Below are 22,629 nucleotides of genomic sequence, written 5' to 3' on the forward strand. Positions count from 1 at the left end.
GCGCGGAACCGCGCCAGCCCGCGCACCCGCCGAACCTTGGGTGACTGACGGGAGGTGGGAATGTGGGCGGGGCCTCACGCGTGAGCTGTGATTGGAGCAACCGATACCTCCCGGGGAGAGAGGGCGGGCAAGCCAGCGGGGGATGCGCAGAGGCGGGTGCTCAGAGCCCTCTACGTGATTGGCTAGCAGCTGAGTGAACCAGACGCTGTTCCTATGATTGGCAGGCGGTAGACAGCCCTCGGAAACCGCCGTGGCTTCGCCCATTGGCATCCTACGAGAGTAGGCGGGAATGGTTCATCGTGTGGTGCTGATGATTAGCTGGCGGCTGAGAGTTAGCGAGTTGGGGAGAGAGCGGGGGCAGCGGCTTCCTGCTTGTTATTGGCTGGTGAAGTGAGTAGGGGTGGTACGAAGGTCCGGCGACTGCCTGGGATTGGCCAGTGCTGGGGTGAGTGACAGACAAGGGGGAGAGCTGCGCGACCAGCGGTTTGTTTTTCGGAGCGTTCCTGAGGTGGAGAACGGTGGCCGGACGGAGCGACTGCGGGACTAAGGGACTGGCGGGCGGGCGGGTTGAGCGGCGCCGCCGAAGCCGGGCTGGGCCGAGCCGAGGAGCGCCAGGGATGTAGCGGGCCACCCTGCCCATGCCACAGCGCCCGGCCGCGGGCGGAGCCGGAGCCGGAGCCTGGGGAGGCGGCGGGGGCCCCGAGCACAGCCCGCGCCCCCCGCGCGGAGCCAGGCCCGCTGCCGTCCCCGCCGCCCGGGCCCCCGGCATGCAGCCCCGGCTGCGCAGGTGACACTCGGGCCCAAGCCGCCGCCGCCGCCATCGCCACCATGGGTGAGTGTCGCCACCGCCCCGGCCTGTGCCCGCGCTGCTTCGCGTCGCCCCGCCCCGGGCTGAGGGGAGGAGGACCCTGGGCCGCCGCCTGACAGGCATGGACAGCCCGCCCGGCCGGGGCTGCAGACCGCCGGCGCCCGCCTCCCTGCTCGCGGCTCCGCGGCCCGGGCGGGGGTTCTGGCCCCCCCGGCCCGCCGGGGCGGTCCCGGCCGGCGGAGCCCCCTCGGCAGCCTCCTTCCGGGCCGCGCGGCGGGCGCATCCCGAGGAAGCGGCGGCCGAGTCGAGGGCCCGTGCTCGGCGGGGCAGCCCGCTCCAGCCCGAGCGAGCCGGCCCGCGAGCCCGAGGGCGGGGGAGCGAGAGCGCAGTGTGGGGCCCGGGCTGGAGGCTGGTGCAGGCCCAGCTGCTGTTGTGTCTTTTCCTTGATTTGCTTTTTTTTCCTGCCTGTGTCATTTCCTTCCCTTTGCTCACACTGGCCGGCCTGTGAGAGTTCCCGGGGCTTGCTCTCGAGCCCTCTGCGCGCCGCGGCGCAGGGGGCAGGGCGTGCGGGGAGACAGGCTGCGAGGAGATTAAAACGGCAATCACTGTTATCAACAGCACTGTTGAGAAATTTGAGCTGCACGCAGATTGCTGGAGGTTAGGAATTGGTCGGGGCTGCCACTTATAATTCACATCCTACTTTTTGAAAAATCCGGTTACAGTGTTTTACATCCATTATTTTTATCTTGCGGGATCCCTGAAATTATGTAACTTTTGAAAGGGAGCAGCTTTCGTTACACAAAAGAATCTCACGAAATAATTTCCTTTTTATCAATATTTGCAATTTCTGTTGTGAAGATGTGATCTAAGAAAAGCTTTTAATGTCTTCCACACTCAGCATTTGAACTGAATTGTATTTCGTGTCCTTTTTGGTAACTTAGCAAATGATCTATTTAATCTATTGGACTAGATTAAAAAGCAAATAACCTTTTAGATGTACTTTGCTTCTCTCGTTGGATCAGTTATTGTGATTCACTTGTCCGCAATGACAAGTTTTGCGGAGTATTTGGTATTGTCCTAAATAATCAAGGGATAAAACTGCAGTGAAAGGATCCTGTGCAAAGCTATTCATCCCATCTGTGAAGTGCCCCATGTGAAGAGGGAACGTTAATGTTTGCTTTGCCCTATAGCAAGGTCAAGTCATTTTTGTAGGAGGTTAAGTGTATGCTGTGTCACATTGGGCAGATATTCTTTTGTGGCCTATGTCTACACTCTGGCTTTGAATGAACTGCCTTGTTCTATTCCATGCTGCCCCTCATTCGGTAAGGGATGGGTTTGTTCCTTTGCTAGGCTTACTATTTCCTTCCCATACTTTACTTCTGAAGTGCTTGCTCTTCTGGGGAAAGTCTCCTGTGACAGTAGGAAAAAAAGGAACCCAGTAAGGCTTTGTACTACATAATTCAACAAATACTTATTGAACGTTTACTATAAATGTGGCATGTAATTCTTCTTGCCATGTCTAGGCTTCAAACGTTTATCTTGTGTTCTAGAATTTGATGATTGAACTAAATCTTTGATTTGTGAATCTATATTTGGGAGAGTCTTTCTAACAAGTCTTTCTTCTTTGTGCTGTGGGGGCAGTCTTAAGTCCCAAAGTGGGGGTGTGAAATACTTGAGGGTGTACAGACCTCCCACTCCCCACTTTCTTGACTGCTAAACCAGTTAGATTGCCCAGGTGTGTTGGCTATATTTCATTGTCTAACATGAAAATAGATGTCAGCCTGTTTTCAGATTTCAAGACATTTTCAAAAAATATAAGTGTTGAGTATATGGAGAGACGGTGATGGGGAGGAAAGGAACTATATAGGTAGGGTTTAGAGCCCCAAAGAAAAAAGGACGAGGACTCAGTGTCTTCTCATTTGTCTTCATGTCAGTTTTGCATGAAGAAATTGAAACAGTGAGGGGAGAATTAACTTGCGTGGTAGCTGCAGTATATTAGGCAAGCTGGTTTAAGAACCACTGCCTGGCTTTCCTCAGCACCCCACCCCCCTATACCATTCTTTCTCTCTCTTTTTTGTAGATGACCTTGACATGCAATTAGAGCTAATACTGAATTCTCCCAGAATCTGGTTCTTTAATTTGTTTTGTGTAGGGCTCGCAAGGATAAATGCCGCCCCCCACCAAGTCTCTCTTAAATACTAGTTTCCATTTTGATGATATAAATGATGAAAATTCAAATTCCCAGGTTAGTTTGTTTTAGTTGCTGTAGTTCTAGATAAACTCAAGAGGTTGATAAGAGAGAAACATAGACTTATTCATATTTTCGTTACACTTGTTAAACTCCAGGCCACGGAGGAAAGAACTAAAGCTAATTTGAGTCCCTGCCCTGCAGGTTTTTTGGTTTAACAGTCAGATTTCCCGGAGTTGTTCTAAGCCCCAGACTCAAGACTGTTTGACAACTTGGGTTGGTAATAAAAACAGGTCAGATTTTATATTGGCTGTTAGCCCCAGTAAATCTCTAGTGGAAACTACACTTATCCTTGTAAATAATAGGAAATGTTCCCTTTTTTGGCTTTGATACCGTGTGGTTATAAAAAAAATAATTGGGATTGACTGGTCATTTTTTCTTGGTCACACTAGAATCCTTTCCTAGTTTTAGTAATTTTAGGCCAATGCTGCTAATAATACCTGAGACTAATTTACTACTGTTTGTTTGGACTTTTTATAAATGCAATCTGAAAATTAGGGAGAAGTATTACTGAAAAGTATGTAGCAACTTGGAAATGTTACAGGAAACTATAGTGAACTGAGTACAGGATTAAGGATGGTGTAGTTCTGGTTTATTAGCTTGAAGTCAGAATCATTGTGATTTACAGACTCCTCGTGTGTCTAGGGTTCTAAGGCTATTGGGAGCTCCTAGTTAGATCAGTCTCAATTCAGTTTGTCTAGAATCTGACCACCTGTGTAGACTCTGAATAGTTGGCAGTTGTTTTGATTGGAATTGGGATCACAATTTAATGAGTCAACGTGGCTATGTCACAACTAGATTTCTGATATTTTAAAAAATGATAGTTGGATTTTAAAACTGAATTTTAGGCATTTGTAAAAAGCAAATATCTGTCCAACTGAGCGATACTTATGGGAATACAGAAAGGATAAGAAGCAATTTTCTTGGTTCTACCTATGTAAGCTGTCCATTTATCCTTTACCCATTTATTGAATGTCTTTTATGTGTCAGGCGCAGTGTTAGGCCCTGTACCTGCGTTTATACTGTCCTTAAGCAGTTATAGTTAGGTAAGGTGAACCAGAAACATGTAAACAAATAAGTGCAATGAGGTGTTGTAGGTGCTTTGTCAAAATTGTGTAAAGGTACACAGGAAGGAAGGATCAATTCTATAGTTTGGGGAATGACATACATAACCCTATAGTCTCCAGGCCTTTACGTTAATTTCATTAAACATTAAAGTAAAATATAGTGGTGATATATTGATTCATAGGAGGAAGCAGTGGCTTACTTTGTAACATGTATTTTTATCTATTTATTTATTTTTTTGTTTTAGATTTTTAATTTTTTTTCCTTTTCTCCCAAAAGCCCCCAGATACATAGGTGTATATTCTTAGTTGTGGGTCCTTCTAGTTGTGGCATGTGGGACGCCGCCTCAGCGTGGCTCGATGAGCTGTGCCATGTCCGCGCCCAGGATCCGAACTGACGAAACCCTGGGCTGCCTGCAGCAGAGCTGGCGAACCCAACCACTCAGCCACGGGGCTGGCCCCATAACATGTATTTTTAAATTTTGAACCACCATCAATTAATATTGAAGGGCTGTTATATCCCAGAAACAGAAAAATAAACATCAGAATTTGCCTTTCAGATCTAGCAATGGTTCAGCCGTGTCCTTGAAGGAAAAGAAGTTTCTTCTGAATTGAGGATTGAGCCTTTTTGCTTATATTTGCTATAAATTGATGTTGCCCAGGTATGGACTAGGTGGAGGCAGTGGGAGTATATGAAATATCTTGAAGAGTAAGATGATAAAATTTGACTCAGAGGCACTCTGAAGCACAGGCTCTCCTGGGTGAGCAGTGTGATCAGACCATCTTGCACAGCTGGGTAGAGCATTGGCAAGATGAAGAAGTAACGTTGTTAGTTAAGTGAAAACAAAGATGAAAATATTTCTTTGGGGATTTGTATATATGGAAAAGAGTGTCTGGCATAGTAAATAGACATCATGTAGGACAACAATGTTTATTGAAGGACATGGTGCTTTGGAAACTTTTCTGGGTTTTTAGCCAAGGGAGTTCATAAATGGGAGGACGTTAAGACACTGCTTTTAGATAGAAGTAATAGCTCAATCTGGAAGAGTGACTTCCTGCTGGAGCTAAAGAGAGGAGTGTGGCCTGGCAGCCCCATACCTTAGGTCAGGGTATGAGGAAAAGAAAAAGTACATGCTGCTGGATGATTATAGATAGCTGTCTGCTTAAGACTGTTTTAAGAGCTTCTACTTTTTAAGCCTGACCTCTAATCCTTGTTTCATAGATCCCTTCTTTTGTATTTTCTATGAATACTCCTCCCCTCTAGATTTTTAACCTCTTAATCTCTAGATTTAACTTCGTCCTCTGTGCTTCTTCCTAGTAGCTTTTAAGTGGGTCAGACCACCGCCATCCTCAGGAAATCTTTTCAAGGTTATAGCACACTATTACCCCTGCCTCACCTTGTTCATGTGTAAAGTTCACAAATGAATTGTTGATTTCCAGTGCTTCCAATTTTCTTTTAATCTCCAGCTTCTTGATTCCCTTTAAAATTTTGTTTCTGCTTCTACCACTCTGTTGGATCTGCCTGGCCTACGCCTGCCACGGCCCTTCTTTGGTCTTGGTCTGTGATATCACTCTTTTGTTTTTTCCAATCCTCCTAAAGGCTTCTTTGCCAGTGTACCTTCTTCCTACTTTGCTCAGTAAAGATTATTACTCACTGAGGATCAGTCCTTGACTTTCTTTTCATCCCCTCTACCCCTTGCTTACTTTCATGTCCTTTTTCTCCTCAGTTCATTTTTTAAGCTCTCCTGCATAGCTGGGACAGCTTGCTTTTCTGAAAGAATCTTTATTCTGTTAATTTTGTGAAATCATCTGTACAACCTTTTGCTACTCACGTTGTGAAAATTTTTTTTTTACACATGTGCGTTTATGTACTCTGGTTTGTATATTGTCTAATTAATTCTCTTTATTTGTATAACCTTGTATTGGTGTGCCATTTATCCTTTTACCCCTAGAGTTTGAATACCTTGAAATATCTTTTTTTTGGGGGGGGTGGAAGATTAGCCCTGAGCTACCTAATGCCAATCCTCCTCTTTTTGCTGAGGAAGACTGGCCCTGAGCTAACATCCGTGCCCATCTTCCTCTACTTTCTATGTGGGACGCCTACCACAGCATGGCTTTTGCCAAGCGGTGCCATGTCCACACCCAGGATCCAAACCAGTGAACCCTGGGGCACCGAAGTGGAATGTGCGCACTTAACCGCTGTGCCACCAGGCCGGCCCCAACCTTAAAATATCTTTCAAAACTATCTAATGTATAATACATGATAGGTACTGAGTAAATGGTTATTGTTAATATTAATAAAAATTCAGGAATAAAATTAAGTATTAGGATAGATTAAGTGGATTCCAGTCTTTTCCTATTGACCTTTTTCCATTGATGATAATAATAGCCAGCATTTTTTTTTTTTAGCATTACTAAGTGTTAGGTATCATGAGGAATGATTTGTGAGTTTTTTTTCCTTTTAACACTTAAAGAAGCTCTGTGAAATGATACTTTTATTCTCTCCACTTTACAGATGAGGAAATGGAGGTTTAGGGAAAATAAGTGATTTATTCAAGGTCTCCTTAAATCCAGGTCTTTCTGACTCCAAAGTCCATATAACTGACTGCTGCACACTAAGAAAGCTGCTATTTGTTTTTTAAAAGTTTTGTTTGTTTGTTTTTATTTTTTAAGGAATGCCATACTGGAGTGCTGATAATTCAGTTAAAAATCTCAATCCAGGAAGAAATGCCTAAAAGAGCCACTTGATTTACTTCCTGTCTTTATCCATGTCCTCAGTTTGAAGTATCAGTTTAAGAACCTGTCTCCCTCTAGCAATGTGTTCGGCACAAAATCAGATTCTATAACCCTGTTTCACTTGTGTCACTTGTGCCGGATTTCAAGAGATAGTGCCAAACCATTCCTCTAGTGTGTTCTCAGCACTGGAACTACCAAACAAGTTTATCCATTAAGTAATGCCAGGAATTGGTTAGCTTCCTGGAAACAGAATTTGTCAACCTGATAAACCAGCTCTTATAATAGCATCATCGTCTACAGAATTAGAAACGATTTCTCCAGTCATACTTGTTGTAGATTTGACTTGAAAAGTGTGTGTGTGTGTTCACATCCATCTTGTTTCAATATCTCAGTTGAGACAACTGAAATTCTCAATTCTAAGGGTGGTTACCTTGATACTGAAAACTCCATGCATTCTGCAGTTAGGGATATCGCTAGATGCTTCTCAGTAAACACCTACCTAGTCATAATCCTCCTTAAAATGACCCCAATTTACTGTTATAGTTGCCTAATAATTTCATAATACATATTATATTTAATAATATGTAAGCCAATTTAATATGTAAGGCTATATATATTATATATATAAGCCAATCTTCCTAATTTAGATGTAATGCTCTCATTTTTAAACCTTGTTTGGGAGGTTTTGTTTTTGTTTTTGTTTTTTGAGGAAGATCAGCCCTGAGCTAACATCTGCCAATCCTCCTCTTTTTGCTGAGGAAGACTGGCCCTGAGCTAACATCCGTGCCCATCTTCCTCCACTTTATATGTGGGATGCCTACCACAGCATGGCGTGCCAAGCAGTGCCATGTCCGCACCCGGAAGCCAGACAGGCAAACCCCGGGCCACCGAAGCGGAATGTGCACACTTAACCACTGTGCCAGCGGGCTGGCCCCTGTTTGGGAGGTTAAAAAACAGAAAACCAAGCAAGTTCCCTTTGTTTAAGGAGCTTATAGGGAAATTGCTAGAAAATATAAAGTAATTGATGGGATGTATATGTTTTAATTTTGACAAATGTCTTTCTGTAGATACCTACTTCCTCCTCATTTGTCTTCACCATTTACCTCATTCTTTCAGTACAACTCTCACTCTCACATGTACTTTTGTATATGTTTTGAAATGGAATTAGATGGGAAGCTACTCTACTGATGTTTCTCCTGCAAGTTGTAAGTCTAATTTTACTTTTCTGAGCAGGCAGAAACCTCTTCGTGGGCACCCTTCTTCCTTTCCTGCACCTCCTCAGAGGGCATGTAGGGCACCTGAGCACATTTGGTCTAGGAAGAGGGGAGAGGCAAATAGCACAGTTTTACTTCCTATACTTCATTCTGTTCTTTCCTTTCCATGGGGTTATTAGAATATTTCCAAGGGAGAATGATAAAGGGCAGAAGATAGGTACTCTACTCTTTGGGTAGAGTCTTTTGCACTTGCTTCTGTTAATGTGTGTCCCGAGTGACTCACTTGTCACCAAAGCAAGTGTAACAACTCATCCCTCATGTTCCTCTTTAGACCAAGAGATTTATTTATTTTCAACTCTTAAATGCAGTTTGAGTGGGCAAGGATCTCTGGAAGGACCTGGGGGAATTTTGCAAAACATGGAATTGGGCTGATTTGGGTTCTGGGTTTTGGCCAGTTGTCTTCAATGCATGAGAACTCTAGTACTCTATGCTATTTCAAGAAAAGGGGATTCAAAGTAATGCCATTAAGATAGAGACAATGCACTGCTTGGTCAATTAGAGAAGAAAAACAATAGAACTGCCTTTTGACTTCCCTGTGGGAAGCAGAAGGCCTATAAACTTATAAAGAGGTGGGAGGGAGGCATTCAAAGGCTAGGCTTTTAAAACAACTTCTGTTCAAAGCAGCTACCTGAGGTCCTTGTTTGGTACCTTTTTAAATGTCTTCTCCTACATATGATGCTTTATGAATAAATCTGTGACTGACTCTGTCCCATAATAAACTCTCCATGAATTCATCTTTTCACTCAGTGCCCTCCTATACTGTGCTGTGTTGTTTTTCACTTTACTCCAGCTTTTCATCTGTTTTTGCCTGGTTGAGTTTCTCTGGCACTGGAAGAATTGCGGTGTTTGAGCACCTCGCTTGCCCCTGAATTGGTAAATATTACTGCCAGAAATCTGATTCCAGAGCTGTTAAGAATCCATTAAAATTCAAGTTGCCATAGTCTGACCTCAGTTATCTATCTGTTTTTCGAGACATCAAATGCATGTGATTATAGTTACAAGGTCTGTCATTTTATCTGGGCAGAGCTCCCTAAGTATTAGTCATATAATTTGTGAAAATACTTTGCTGGTCTGTATTAAAGTATCTTGGCCCATGTGCTCTCTTTCCTTGCAGACGAACAGGAGGCATTGAACTCAATCATGAAGGATCTGGTGGCCCTCCAGATGAGCCGACGTTCCCGAGCGCCTGGATATGAGACCATGAAGAACAAAGACACAGGTCACCCAAATAAGCAGGTGTGTGTGGTTCTGGAAGACTTAACTAAATCTGTTGGGGAGGGGTTTTCAAAGGGGGAATATGTGAGAAGCAAAGGATGCTCTAATCCAGGCTTGAATGCTAGCGGCCCCTTCTTTTTAGTCTTAAATGGTAAATGAGATGTACCAACCAGGTGTGAGTCATCACCTGAAGTCCCAAAGCCTTGTGCATCTGACCTTGTGCATAGTGTTTCATCTGTGGAGAATAAGAATAATTCTTTTGCTTATTAGAGGGACACTATTTGTGTAATTTTACCTTTACTGATTATTTGGCAAATATTTTATCCAGATTCACAATCCCTAATTCAGAAGGTTTTTAGCTACCTTACCGTATATACTCAGGAGAAATTAATTTTAGTTATTTATGTGAAGTATATTAGGAAGGGAAACAATAAAATGTCATATAATAGATTCTAAATGTAACAATGAATGATTTTGGTATTATTGTTGTTTACAGTTGCTTCCCCATATTAACTCAGGTAGTCAAGAATGCCTGTTTTATTGAGAGTTGTGTTCTTCTTTAGGAAGACAGTTCCTATTTTTGTTAACATTTAAACTTGTGTGCTGTTGAGAACCTTCTCACCTCCAGTGTCATTTAACCTCCCTGTTTCCTGGGTACTTTGGCATGCAGAGAGAAGTGAATGATGGGGGGTTTTCCTCCCTAGTGGGTATCTCGGGCTATATTAGATAGTTATAGTGTGTTTGATGAAAATTTGTCCATGACATCCTCCCTTGTTGTTCTCTTCATTGTCAGCTAACCTTCTCTCTCCTCATTTGCACCTTGTCTACCAATTCTTCAGAAGTACCCTTGGCTACTATAGAAAGTATACGGCCCTAGAACTTTTTCGGTCTAAAGTTTGCTGGATGTAGCCTCCCAGAGTATTTCCTGCCTTTAGGAAAAATAGGCACCCTCAGTTCTTTTGTTTTGTCTTATAACAGAAGGATTAGTTTAAAAAGCTGCTTTTATTTTTGTGGTCACCTTACAGAACTGGGGGAACAACAGAATAGGGCCCATTCTTGTACTATTTTCACACATTATTCTAATTGTGTGGGTTCTCCCTTGCTATAACTCATTTCTATTCAAAGCTGCTTTTGGAAGGAGCATTTTACCAGAAGTGAGTCCCCTCCCCCAGGCTTGAGCCTAATGACCTCACTTTCCTTCCTGTCTTCCTATGTGGAGTGTGCTTGTAACGCTCCAGTCAGCTGATCTTTCTCCAAATGGGACTGTTAGCATGGATATCAGTTAGTAGGTGAAAAGGGGAAACTTTCTAAAGTTAGAAGGCCCAAAGGGACCAGACTGGGAAGAGGATGGGTGGAGTGGTCCCTGATCATTCCTTGAAGGGAGATGACTTTTTAGGAATCCTTCTGCTTAAAGCCTAAAAGCTATTATAAGAAAAATCCTGATCTTTTACTGTGCCTGTTGCTGTGTTATTAGAGTCAAGTGAGTGGTTATGAAGGTAGAAAGTTGTGAAAAGGATTGACTGCCTGTTAGAAAGTAATCTTAACAAGAGGTACTGGTTCTTTGGACCCACAATTTTCTTGAATATCGTCAAATTTTTTCTGTTGCATGGAGGATACAAATTATTAACCTCAGTTTTTTTGTTTTTAAAGAAAAAACACAACAGCAGCAGCTCAGCCCTTCTGAACAGCCCCACAGTAACAACAGGCTCATGTGCAGGGGCCAGTGAGAAAAAGAAATTTTTGGTAAGGAACCAAATTACCTATTAAAGCTAAAATGTGCTGTTAAATCTGATACTAGTGCTGGAAGAGTGTGGAGTACATTTCCTGGACAAGTCATTTTAGTGGATTTGTAGGGAGCACTGATTACTCATTACCTATATTCTATGCTTTTAGTCACCATTTCCCATAACAATAGTATTCTTAAGCAGCCTCTATCAGTGCTGTCCAATAAACTTTCTGCGATGATGGAAATGTTCTTTATTTGTGTTGTCCAATGTAGTAGCCACTAGCCACATGTTGCTATTGAGCAACTGAGGAACTGGATTTTAAATTTTACTTAATTTAAATTTAAATAGCCTCATGTGGCTAGCAGCTATTGTCTTGGACAACACAACTTTGTATACTATATAAGGGACTTTTCTTGGGAAAGAAATTAAGTATATTATATGCTTGGAGATGTTTAGTGATTCACTTGTACATTCAGTCCTTCACACAGGTCATGAGTTTCTATGTATTGTGATAAGCTCATCCGTGGGAATCCTATCTAAGATTCTGTTCCAGGGGGCATGGGGATCTGGGGAGAGTGTGAAGCTACAGAACTAGCATGGCTATTTAGAAATTGAAGCTCAAAGGTATATGCTAATATTGTGTAAAAGGGTGATGAAAATGTCGATAGCTTTTTCCCTTAATAAAGTCAAGGTTATAGTCTCTTCTGGGAAGTGTACAGATGCTCATCTTCTGACCAGGAAAAGTATTCTTCAGCAAAATCATGAAAGCAGAAAGAGAGACTCAGTGAATGCATTTCTAGGAAAGATAGGGTGAGATGGGAGTGAGGGGAACATTTCAGCGGGGAGGTGTTTACAGCTTAGCATAATGAAGAGAGTCTGGAGATGTTAATAATCTATTAATGTAGGACTTTACAATTGACAGAGTGAATTCACATTATTATTCTTGTTTTTGTTCTCTTGGGCCTGGGATAGGATTAAGCAGTATTCTTCATTACTGGTTCTGCCAGAAGGTCTTTGCTTAGGAGGAGAGAGGAATGAAAGATCAAAACCTAATTTAAATAGCTAAGAGATGCTAAATTGGGCTAAAGATTCAAATTGCAGGGTCCTGGTTGAAAGTAACTAAGTATTTTGGCCAGCAAGAGAGGTTGTTTATTCAGGGATGGGATGGTACTGGCAGAGGCAAACATCACTTTGGTGTGAGAATGGCAGTGCTGGCTACAGGCAGAGCTGAGATTGACATAGCCTCATGGGGCTCAAGTTTGGCACAGCAAGGAAAGCCAGAGGAGCTGTGGGTTCATTGACACAATTGTTTGGGGGCTGAGGCCTGGAAGAACTGGAAAACCTAATATAATAACTCAGCTTGGCAGGACTTCAAACATCCTCTTCCCTAAGTAAACAAGCTAGGTAACTAATTGAAAAAGAGAATGCATTTGAGAACAGCTAAGCATTCTGAGCAGCTGTGGAAGTACATGGGCAGTGAGGTGCACTGCTATGAACTATTTGTTGGGAGGTAGGATCTGTGTTCTCTGTATTTTCCCTCCTCTACATTAGGTCCTTGAAAGCCTATAGCCTGTCTGGAACTGGCTGAACATTCTTAGATGTATGGCACATCCTAGGTGTGGCTGGGGCCTGTGGATGGTTTTGCAGGTCCTGATGTGCAACATCCCTTTATCAGTCATCAACCTATTGCTTTATCAATAGGTGCTATTTCTCTGTGAGGCTGAAAAAAAAAAGTTTATGTTCAGTAGCACCAGAAAGCAAACACTAATCTTCTGACTCCTGGTCAAAGTAATTTTACGATGTGTAAGTCTAATAACTTTTGTAAGCCTCAGTTTTTCCATCTGAAATATAGACATAATACACTCACATGCTGCATAACGATTTTTGGTCAACAACGGGCCACACGTATGATGGTGGTCCCATAAGATTAGTACCATATAGCCTAGGTATATAGTAGGCTATACCATCTAGGTTTCTATAAGTGCACTCCATGATGTTTGCATAGTAACAAATTTGCCTATTGATGCATTTCTCAGAAGGTGTCTCCATTGTTAAGTGACGCATGGCTGTATTAGCTACTGTGTCTACCTCTTAAAGTCGTTTAAGATCATAGAATGTAAAACAAATCTACAAATGTGAAGCAATAGTGATTACATCACTTCTATTATGTTCTGCCATTGTGGGTATGAGCTCTAGTGAAAACTTTAAACTAGAACTATGTATACTGTCATGGGACTGAAAGGGTTCAGGTTTTCTATCTTTATTGGACTGTCATTACTGTTTATCAGATGGTTTACAAACTTCTAAAGCTAGCCTAATTTCTGAAGAAATAGAATCCCTATTTCCACAGATTCCTATTTCCCTTGATTCTTATCAAAATGGTAGGTAGAGTCTTAAACAGAGGCCAGGGTCTAAATATGACCCTGCTGAGGTTCACTAGTGGGTGCTTCAGAATGGAAAAGTTGATTTCTTCATGGCAGGCACTAGCAAGACAGGGCTCTTGGTTATCAGTTCTAGAGGAGGAGAATTCTAGGAGCTGTTTCTCCAGCAGGGTCAATGATTGAGCAGACTGTCTTTTGCTTTTACTTTGATAGATCTGGCTCTTCAGGACTTCCTTTCTCTTTCAAGGATTGTTGATAAGATAGGCTGTCTAGTTTGAAAATAAAACATAAAGCAATATACAAGCCTGGTATTCTATTTTGTAAGAAGGTTGCTGTGTGTGTGTGTGTGTGTGTGTGTGTGTGTGTGGTAGTTCATTAAGCAGTAATAGATAACTAATACAACATTCAATCACTGATTCATTCCAACGCTCACTGAGCCCCCACTGCAGGCCAGGCCTAATGCTGGGACTGGGGGTACAGAAAGAACTAGGGCAGAGAAGAAGGTTGCTGTGTAATCATCTCTTTCACTGATCTCTTAGGGTTTTCCTAAGTCACACAAAGAAAATTATTTTTGTTGCCCTTTTCTTTTTCTTCTCATTTATTATTTTGGCAAAATAAGGACTCCAGTGCCAAAGATGTGGGAGCCATCAAAGGTGTATAGCAAATTCAGGGAGAGGGAGCGCTACAGAATCAGAGAGAGGGTACCAGTGAAATTAGTTCACAAACCTTTGTTTAGTAAGCATTGTTTGATTTTTTTGGATTCTTGGGAGCCCTCTTGGGTTACATGTTCAGTTGTTGAGTTCATCCTTTGAAAAGGTCGTTTCTGCTTAAGTTTGGTATCATCGTTGGTTACTCTTGTTGCCCCCACTAAGTTCCCAAATTTGTTGCTCATCCTGGGGGCCTGCACTGTCCTTCTCCTGGGCATGGCTGTCGCTATTTCTTTCACCAGATTGGCTCTGGTGGGCAGGGGACTTGAACCTGCCTAGACCTGAATTTTTTTTTTTTTTTTTTTTTAAAGATTTTATTTTTTCCTTTTTCTCCCCAAAGCCCCCCGGTACATAGTTGTGTATTCTTTGTTGTGGGTTCTTCTAGTTGTGGCATGTGGGACGCTGCCTCAGCGTGGTTCGACGAGCAGTGTCATGTCCGCGCCCAGGATTCGAACCAACGAAACACTGGGCCGCCTGCAGCGGAGCGCGCGAACTTAACCGCTCGGCCACGGGGCCAGCCCCGGTAGACCTGAATTTTTGTACTGGAACTTCTTTCTCAGCAGCTGTGGCACCTCTCTATTCAGTTCAACATGTGCCTATGGTCAAGCTTCTTGGACCTACAAAAGAAATGTAAGTTAGGTTGCCTATACTCTAGGAATCATGGGGTCTTATTGAGAAATGAGAAAGACGTGAGAAAAAGAAACTAAGGTAGGATGGGACTATGCCTAAATACATGGTTTAGATAGTGAGTGCTATAGAAGGTCAGGAAAGTGAAAGATGAACTTGGGCCGAAGGAGTTATAGCGTCATTTCTGGAGGAGTTGGCACTTGAACTACGCTGTGAAGGATGTGTAAGAGTTTAGTTAGGTGGAAAGGAGGAATGGTGGCACTCCGAGTGTGAAAACTGAATGATTAAAGGCCTAGGGGAAGGAATGAATATGGCATATTTCAGGAAATAGGGTGGGCATTGATTTGGCTGAAGAGAGGACTCCTGTTGAGAACAGTGTAAGACGGTTAGGTAAACTGAGTGAGCTTAAATTCGAGAGGGCTTTGAATGATAGCTGAGAATTTAGACTTTATTCTATAGGTCATGGGTAGCGCTGATTACTTTGTGAACAAGGGAGGGACATGGTGAAAGCGATAGTTAAGATGATTGAAGCTGTAGAGGAATGTAGAATGTGTTGGAAGAGGGGAGCCGAGAAGTACAGAGGCTGCTTTAGGAATCCTGGAGTGAGAGGAAAGGGGCTCACCGAGAGGAAAGATGGAGAGAGTGGCAAGCAGAGTCTTATACTGAGGGCCTTTGAAGGGAGAATTGGAACTTGCTGTTTGGCTGTGAGGAGGGGAAGAGAAGGAAAGAATCCAGCATAACTCAGAGATTCGAGCCTGTAGCCAAGAGAGCAGTAGGACCAATGTTAGAAATGGCAACACTGAGAAGGGAGACTAACTTAGGATAATTGATGCAGACACATGGATAGATTGAGTTTGTGATTACAGTGAAAAAACTGTGAGAGTGTGTGCATATATGTGTGTGTGGTTTTTGCAGGTCCACAATCCCTTATCTGCAATTCTGAAATCCAAAGAGTACTACAGACTGAAAGGCTTTCTTTTTACTTTTGTAAGTTTGTGGCAAACTCATTTGGGCAGAAAACCTGACCTGAACAGACACAGGCTATTTATAGTCTTTATTTATTCCACTTATTGTGAGTATTCATACTTTTCACTACAAAAACTAGCTTGTGCTGTGTTAACAGATAAAACCCTAAGTCTTAGAGACTTAACACGTGTCCAGTACAGGGAAGGGGAGGACCCTGACTGAGGGTGGCTCCACTGACCTGAAACATGTGGCTGCCAGGGAAGAGAGTGTAGAATTCAATTCTGTTTCCAGATTTTGGTCAGAACTAGTCACAAAACCCCAAACTAACTTCACAAGAGGCTAAGAAATGCAGAGGAGCACATGGAATACCTGTGAGCATTCTGCCTCTGCCATGGGAGTGTTGCCCCACATACCCTCCCCCTGTGGGGAGGCATCCCATAATATATAGAATATGTACCATTACCACCTCTCTAAACCCAAAAAGTGCATTCTGAAACACTTTCGGCCCCAAGGGTTTTGGCTAATGGATAATGGGCCTGTATTATCATTTATTGAGCACTTATATGTCGGGTATTGTTCTCATATCTTTACCCAATTATTTCATTTAATTCTTTTGATAACTCCATGAGATAGATGCTATCACTATTCTTACTTTACACATGAGGAGACTGAGTCACAGAGCAATTAGTAACAAGTTCAAGGTCACATAGCTAAGAGATTGTAGAATCAGGATTTGAAGTCAGACTGTTTAACTCTAGCACTACATTCTTAACGACTTATCTACCTCAAATAGGTGGCAGACAGATGAACTTTTGCTTGAGATAGGGGCTGGACACAGAGATTTGGGAATCTTCTATTTAGTGGCTGCCTGATTTTTTATTCCTACTGAGGAAAAGCTGTGAGGAGAAGGGGAGAAATCCAGAGGCCAAAAGTCCAGACGTCAAGGACCAGTCACATGTAGGGGAAGGGGTAGGAGAAGGCATGAGGAACAGGAACCAGCAATGAAGCAGAAGTGGTTAGAGTAGTGGCAGGTTTCCTGGGCTGGAACGGAGTCACAGAAGGCCGGGGAGGAGAAAATCTCGTAGAAGAGGACTTGGCCACCAGTGTGAAATGCCTCAGAGAAGCAAGAAGAATGGTTGGCAGGAAGGAATTGAATCCAGTTATCTTTATCCGAACTTTCCTTATCCATGGCTTATTCTGGTCAGCCTGACACGAAACCCAGATTTAGGAATTTGGCAGATTTGGGCACACGGTGTGGTACATGGAAGCCAGTCCTGGGCCTGCATCCTACCCTAGAAAGGCTGTCACCACATCAGAGAAGGGATTCAGAGTGCTAGGCATCTTTGTTTACAGTGCTTACTAATCACAGGCTTGGTTAGTCTTGAGTAGGAGTGATTTGTGGTTTGAGGCAAAAGTTTAATTCCCTTCTTACTAAATTCACATAGAATAGTGCTCAGATTATGGCCCATCATGAAATAAATTTAGTTCCTTCAGTTGCACATAGAGACAGAGGGGATTCCTTTATAGGTGCATCTAAATATATTGTCCTAATTTAAGAATGAGAGGAGCTGGCCTGGTGGTGCAGCGGTGAAGTTCGCACATTCCGCTTAGGTTCGCTCGTTCGGATCCCGGGTGCGCACATGGCACCACTTGGCAAAAGCCATGCTGTGGTAGGCGTCCCACATATAAAGTAGAGGAAGTTGGGCACAGATGTTAGCTCAGGGCCAGTCTTCCTCAGCAAAAAAGAGGAGGATTGGCAGCAGTTAGCTCAGGGCTAATCTTCGCCCCCCACCTCCAAAAAAAGAATGAGAGCTATTGTGTGTTTTTATTACTATAAAAAAAAGATAATCAACATCATCATCATCATAATAATGAAAGCTACACCAGAGTGTGCTGGGCTGTGAGCAGGAGGAGGTGAAAGGATGTGGTAAATCACCTTCAAGGACAGACAGGACTGCAAACTGCGGTGAGCACTTGGGCTACTCCAGAGTCACTTGGGGAACTAGAGAGTATAGGAAGCTAGAGATGGCGTGTCAGGCACCATGCTTTGGAAGGCCCTTGCCTTGGTAACTGCTTAGTGTTTCTGGGGAAGGAGAAAAAGAAGACAGTGAAAAAACTGCTGTCACTCATATAAACATTGAATCCACATGATAACTTCCTCTGCACCACTTCCCTACCTTTGCTTGCACACACACACCTAGAATGCAGACCAGATGGGGTACTCTGACTTCCCATTCTACCTCCTCCATCCCCATCCACTCACAACCTCAGCCAAAGCCTCCTCTACTGGTTCCCCAGGCCCCATTAACTTGCTGCGTGATTGGTACCCCTGTCCCCTGGTTCTGACTCCATTCTTATTCCATCTCCTCCATGGGTTCCAAAAGAATCACAAAAGATCCTGTGTAGTTTTCTTCTTTCGGTGCTCCCATTGCAGCCCTGCCTCTGTGAGTAAAATAAACCTCCTTTGCTTGTGTGATGCTTAAGTTGTAGCATAGCATGGTGGTTAAGAGCTAGGCTTCCAGAGTTTGAATCCTGGCTCTTCTTTTAAAGCATTGTGACCTTGAGGGAACTTATTTAACTTCATTATAACTCAGTTTCTCCTGTAAAATAGGGATAATAATAGTACCTTTTATGAGGATTAGTTTAATTGGTATATGTAACACGCTTAGAACAAGGCTTAGTACATTGTAAATGCTCAATAAATGTTAGCTATTGTCATATATTATCAATGGATAAACGGGCCCCCATGTTACATGAAAAGGATGAGAGGGCTATATCAGGGCTGTAGTTTGAAGAGTTGTCACATCACAGGCCTCTTTCTTCAGGGGAGCTTTGCTGTCCGCTGTTTAGTATGTGAACTTTTCAGGGACATGAAGCTCTTTGATTCCCAATTTCCTTGACTTTAAAATAATGAGTTAGAGGATGGCGTTCTTATATTTTAATTCAGTGATTCTCAAGGTGTGGTCTAGGGACTCCTAGCAGCTTCCCAAGAACCTTTCAGGGGGTCTATGCGGTCAAAACTGTTTTTGTAATAATACTAAGATATTACTTGCCCTTTTCACCCTCATTCACTTAAGAATATACAGTAGCGTTTTCCAGAGGCTACATGATATATGTTATCACAGCAGATTGAAAGAGGCTGAAATGAGAATCCAGCTGTCTCCTATTAAGCCATGCATTAAAGAGATTTGCATTCTCTCACTAAACTTTTTTGAAAACAGTTATTTTTCAGGGCCGGCCTCATAGCCGAGTGGTTAAGTTCACGCACTCCAGCTTTGGCAGCCCAGGCTTTCGCTGGTTTGGATCCTGGGTGTGGACCTAGCACCACTCATCAAGCCATGCTGAGGCCGCATCCCACATAGCGCAACTAGAAGGACCTGCAACTAACAAATACAACCATGTACTGGGGGGCTTAGGGAAGGAGAAAAAAAAAGATTGGCAACAGATGTTAGCTCAGGTGCTAATCCTAAAAAAAAAGTTATTTTTTATAAAAGTGTATTTATTTAAACATATAACACATCAGCTGGGGTTTTTTTTGAGTATTTTAGCATGTAATGGTTTAAAAATGAATAAAATAAACCTGAATTTTCTCAGTTTTAAATTTTTTTTTTTAAGATTGGCACCTGAGCTAACAACTGTTGCCAATCTTCTTTTTTATTTTTCTTTTATTTTTTTCCTGCTTTTTTCTCCCCAAATCCTCCCCAGCACATAGTTGTGTATTTTAAGTTGTGGGTCCTTCCAGCCGTGGCATGTGGGATGCTGCCTCAGCGTGGCCTGAGGAGTGGTGCCATGTCCTTGCCCAGGATCTGAGCCAGCAAAACCCTGGGCCGCCGAAGCAGAGCGCGAGAACTTAACCACTCGGCCACGAGGCCAGCCCCTCAGTTTTAATTTCTAATATGGCAGATATCAATAGATGTAATCTACATAAACAAAAGTTCTTGGGGTCATCACTAATTTTTAGAGTGTATATTAAAACCACTGGTCCAGTACAGTGGACTGGAAGAGAATTCTAGCCTTCTGATCTCTTAGGAAAAGGAAGTCCTTTATGCATCCACTCTACCTTTCAGACGCTCTCCCTTTTATGACATCTCCTCTGTCTGCGTTGTATTCCTCATCTTCAGATACTCTGAGACCCTCTGTTTTCTTCCAAACCACAGTCTATTGATTTCTCTTTCTCAGTATAATTTTTATTCTCTATGAATTCTTTCTCTCCTCCATCTATTATTTCTTGGTTTCCTGACAATCTTACTTTTCTTTTTCCTCTCTACCTGTTCTTCTGTAATATCTCTTCCCTTTTCCTGTCATATTTAACTCCCTCAAGTTGTTTGTTTGCCCTTTACAGTATCTCTTCCTCCTTGATTTATTCCTTAACATTCTAACACTTCTACTTCCTCTTATTTCTGATATTTACACTCAACTCTGATCTTCAGTAAATTAAACCATTTAACAAATATTATTAAGCAGAAATATTATATAACATTCCCTTTGTTTGTCACTGGGGGTACAGAAACAAGATAGACGTGATTCCTGTCGTCCCTGAGCTTCTAGGTTACCCATGTTGGTCATTTAAGATAAAATAGGGCACAATTATAAGGTAATTTGTCCAGGGTCCCACATTACCCCCACTCGGAGTAGACTTGATAGGATTATGCAAATCACTAGTAGCAGCAGCAAACATTTATTGCATGTCTACTATGTATCAGGTATTTTAATTATATTATCTTGTTTAGTTCTCATAGCAGCTCTGCAAAATAGGTATGATTAGCCCCACTCTACAGATGGAAAAACTAAGACACAGAAAGGATAAGTAACTTGCTTGTGGTCCCATACGTAGGAAGTATCAGTACCAAAATTTCTTTTTCTGTTCAGTCGCATCAGCCAAGAAGGAAGAGTATCCTTACTAGGAGGTAATATCGTAGAGAAACGCCAGAGCCAGTTGTAGAAATAGAGAGTGTATGAACTTAGAAATGACTTGTCAGAGCCTAGTAGCTGAGCTGGGGCAGCCACCTAGGGATCTTGTCCAAGAGCTTTCTTGCCCCTGAGGTTAGAACTGGAAGGCTACAATTCACTGGGAAGGAATCCCTATCCAGGTAGAGAAGCTCCAACAGGAGCAAGCAGGGATGTTTGCCCAGTTTTGCTAAAGGACTGCCTGAGGCTTACCTGGGAATGGCAGGAGTAACATATCAGAGAACCCGCTAACCTGTCTGTCATTCCTTTGGCAGAGTGACGTCAGAATCAAGTTTGAGCACAACGGGGAGAGGCGGTAAGTCTGCCGTCTGATCAGCGGTTGTGTTCATGTGTGCTGCAGTTCTCAGAAAGCATCCAGCTTGTGGAAGCCACTTCCTTGGAGGGATCCCTGTGGGGTCACTAGCTGGGTAATGGGGTTGATTGGGCATAAAGGGGAAAGTTTTGCCCTTGGCTTGTCCTACCAATTGAACCTTGTTTCTAGTCTTAGAATTGGAAGCCATTTCAAATGCTGATGTTTTACTTTTCTGCTCTTTTTCTGCTACTGTGAGGTCTACCATTTTGTTAGGGGAGGAAGTCAGGACTTTAGCTCTACTCAGAGTCATGGCTTTCAGACACACTGACACTGTGCCACCTGTGGGGCATCAGAGGGAGATCAGGATTCTCCTGTAGCGTAGTGTCATTCTCATCCCCCTGGCTTTGTCCACATCAGGGGTCAGGTTGGTGAATTGGGAGTTTCTTTATAAGTTTCTAGGTCATGGGAAGCTGCTTCAAGTCCCTCAGTTGTGAAAGATTTCTGATCATTTGAGGACAGAAAGAGGGAGTTTTTCAGTCTATATTCTTTATCTTACCTTGTTAGGGAAGTGAAAGTAATGTTACAAAATCTTTCTGTCCTTTTCTCCGTTGTTGGTGTTTATTTTTTTATAGGAAGTCAAAGTAGAAGTTCTCAGTGGAGAAAAATATGACTCCACTTAATTTCACAAGTTAAGGAAAAAGTTAAAAATCATACAGAACTCTGGTCATACAGAACTTTGGTCATAGGATATTGGAGACCATGTGTGTGCATACGTGTGGTGTGTATGTGCATTAGTGTGCTTTTCAGCATCTGTTTCCCGCTCTTTGCCTTTATCTCCCATTGATACCCCCTTTTTCCTTTGCTGTGAGCATTTGGAGAGGCAAAGAGCATATCCATGAGGATAAGATCCTCCTACTTTACAAGTCCCACCAGAGGACCTTAGTACCTGCAACCATTCTTAGTACTGGTAGTTCTCTGCTACTGGCATCTTTCAGCCCACTTTGGAGCTAGCTCCAGAGAAGACCTATGACTGCAGTTCTCTCTTAAAAAGATACATTCATAGGGGCCAGCCTGGTGGCATAGCAGTTAAATTTGCACGTTCCGCTTCGGCTGAGGGTTCGCCAGTTTAGATCCTGGATATGGACCTACACACTGCTCATCAAGCTATGCTATGGTGGCATCCCACATATAAAACAGAAGACCAGCACAGATGTTAGCTCAGCGACAATCTTCCTCAAGCAGAAAGAGGAAGATTGGCAACAGATGTTGGCTCGGGGCCAATCTTCTTCACACACACACACACACACACACACACACACAAAATTCACAAGCTTGCAAGGTTGTCAGAGGTTTCCTGGTGGAAACATTATGCGAAAAGTGGTCTCCAGAGCCAGAGTCCCACTTCTGCCATGTGGGTTCTAGGGTTCTTCCAGGCCTGAAGGGAGGAAGGTCTTCTGAGCCCTGTCCCCAGCTGCTTGTCCTGTGTCCTGCCAGTAGCAAGGAAGCTAAATTGTCACTTCATTGTTGCTGCTTTTCACACCTCTGACCTGACTGGGTTTTGGAGGGATTGCCAAACTCAGAGCAGCAGAGAGTTTTCAGAAGTAGATATGAAATCA

General features: G+C 43.0%; 1 protein-coding gene across 5 annotated transcripts in view; it reads left to right on the plus strand.

The window, feature by feature from the left end:
• The first annotated feature begins 478 nt into the window (after positions 1-478).
• Positions 479-22,629, plus strand: part of MAP3K3 (mitogen-activated protein kinase kinase kinase 3) — a 65,783-nt gene continuing 43,632 nt past the window's right edge. For 3 of the 5 annotated variants that reach the window (XM_046677624.1, XM_046677623.1, XM_046677627.1), the window contains exons 1-4: positions 479-832; positions 9,245-9,366; positions 10,996-11,088; positions 20,976-21,016. In XM_046677624.1, the coding sequence (XP_046533580.1) occupies positions 829-832; positions 9,245-9,366; positions 10,996-11,088; positions 20,976-21,016 (260 nt within the window). In that variant the 5' untranslated portion in view covers positions 479-828. The remainder of the gene's footprint in view (positions 833-9,244; positions 9,367-10,995; positions 11,089-20,975; positions 21,017-22,629) is intronic. The other 2 variants (XM_046677626.1, XM_046677625.1) reach the window with 1 other exon arrangement.

This window comes from Equus quagga, chromosome 11 (assembly GCF_021613505.1).
Source record: "Equus quagga isolate Etosha38 chromosome 11, UCLA_HA_Equagga_1.0, whole genome shotgun sequence".
NCBI lineage: Eukaryota > Metazoa > Chordata > Mammalia > Perissodactyla > Equidae > Equus > Equus quagga.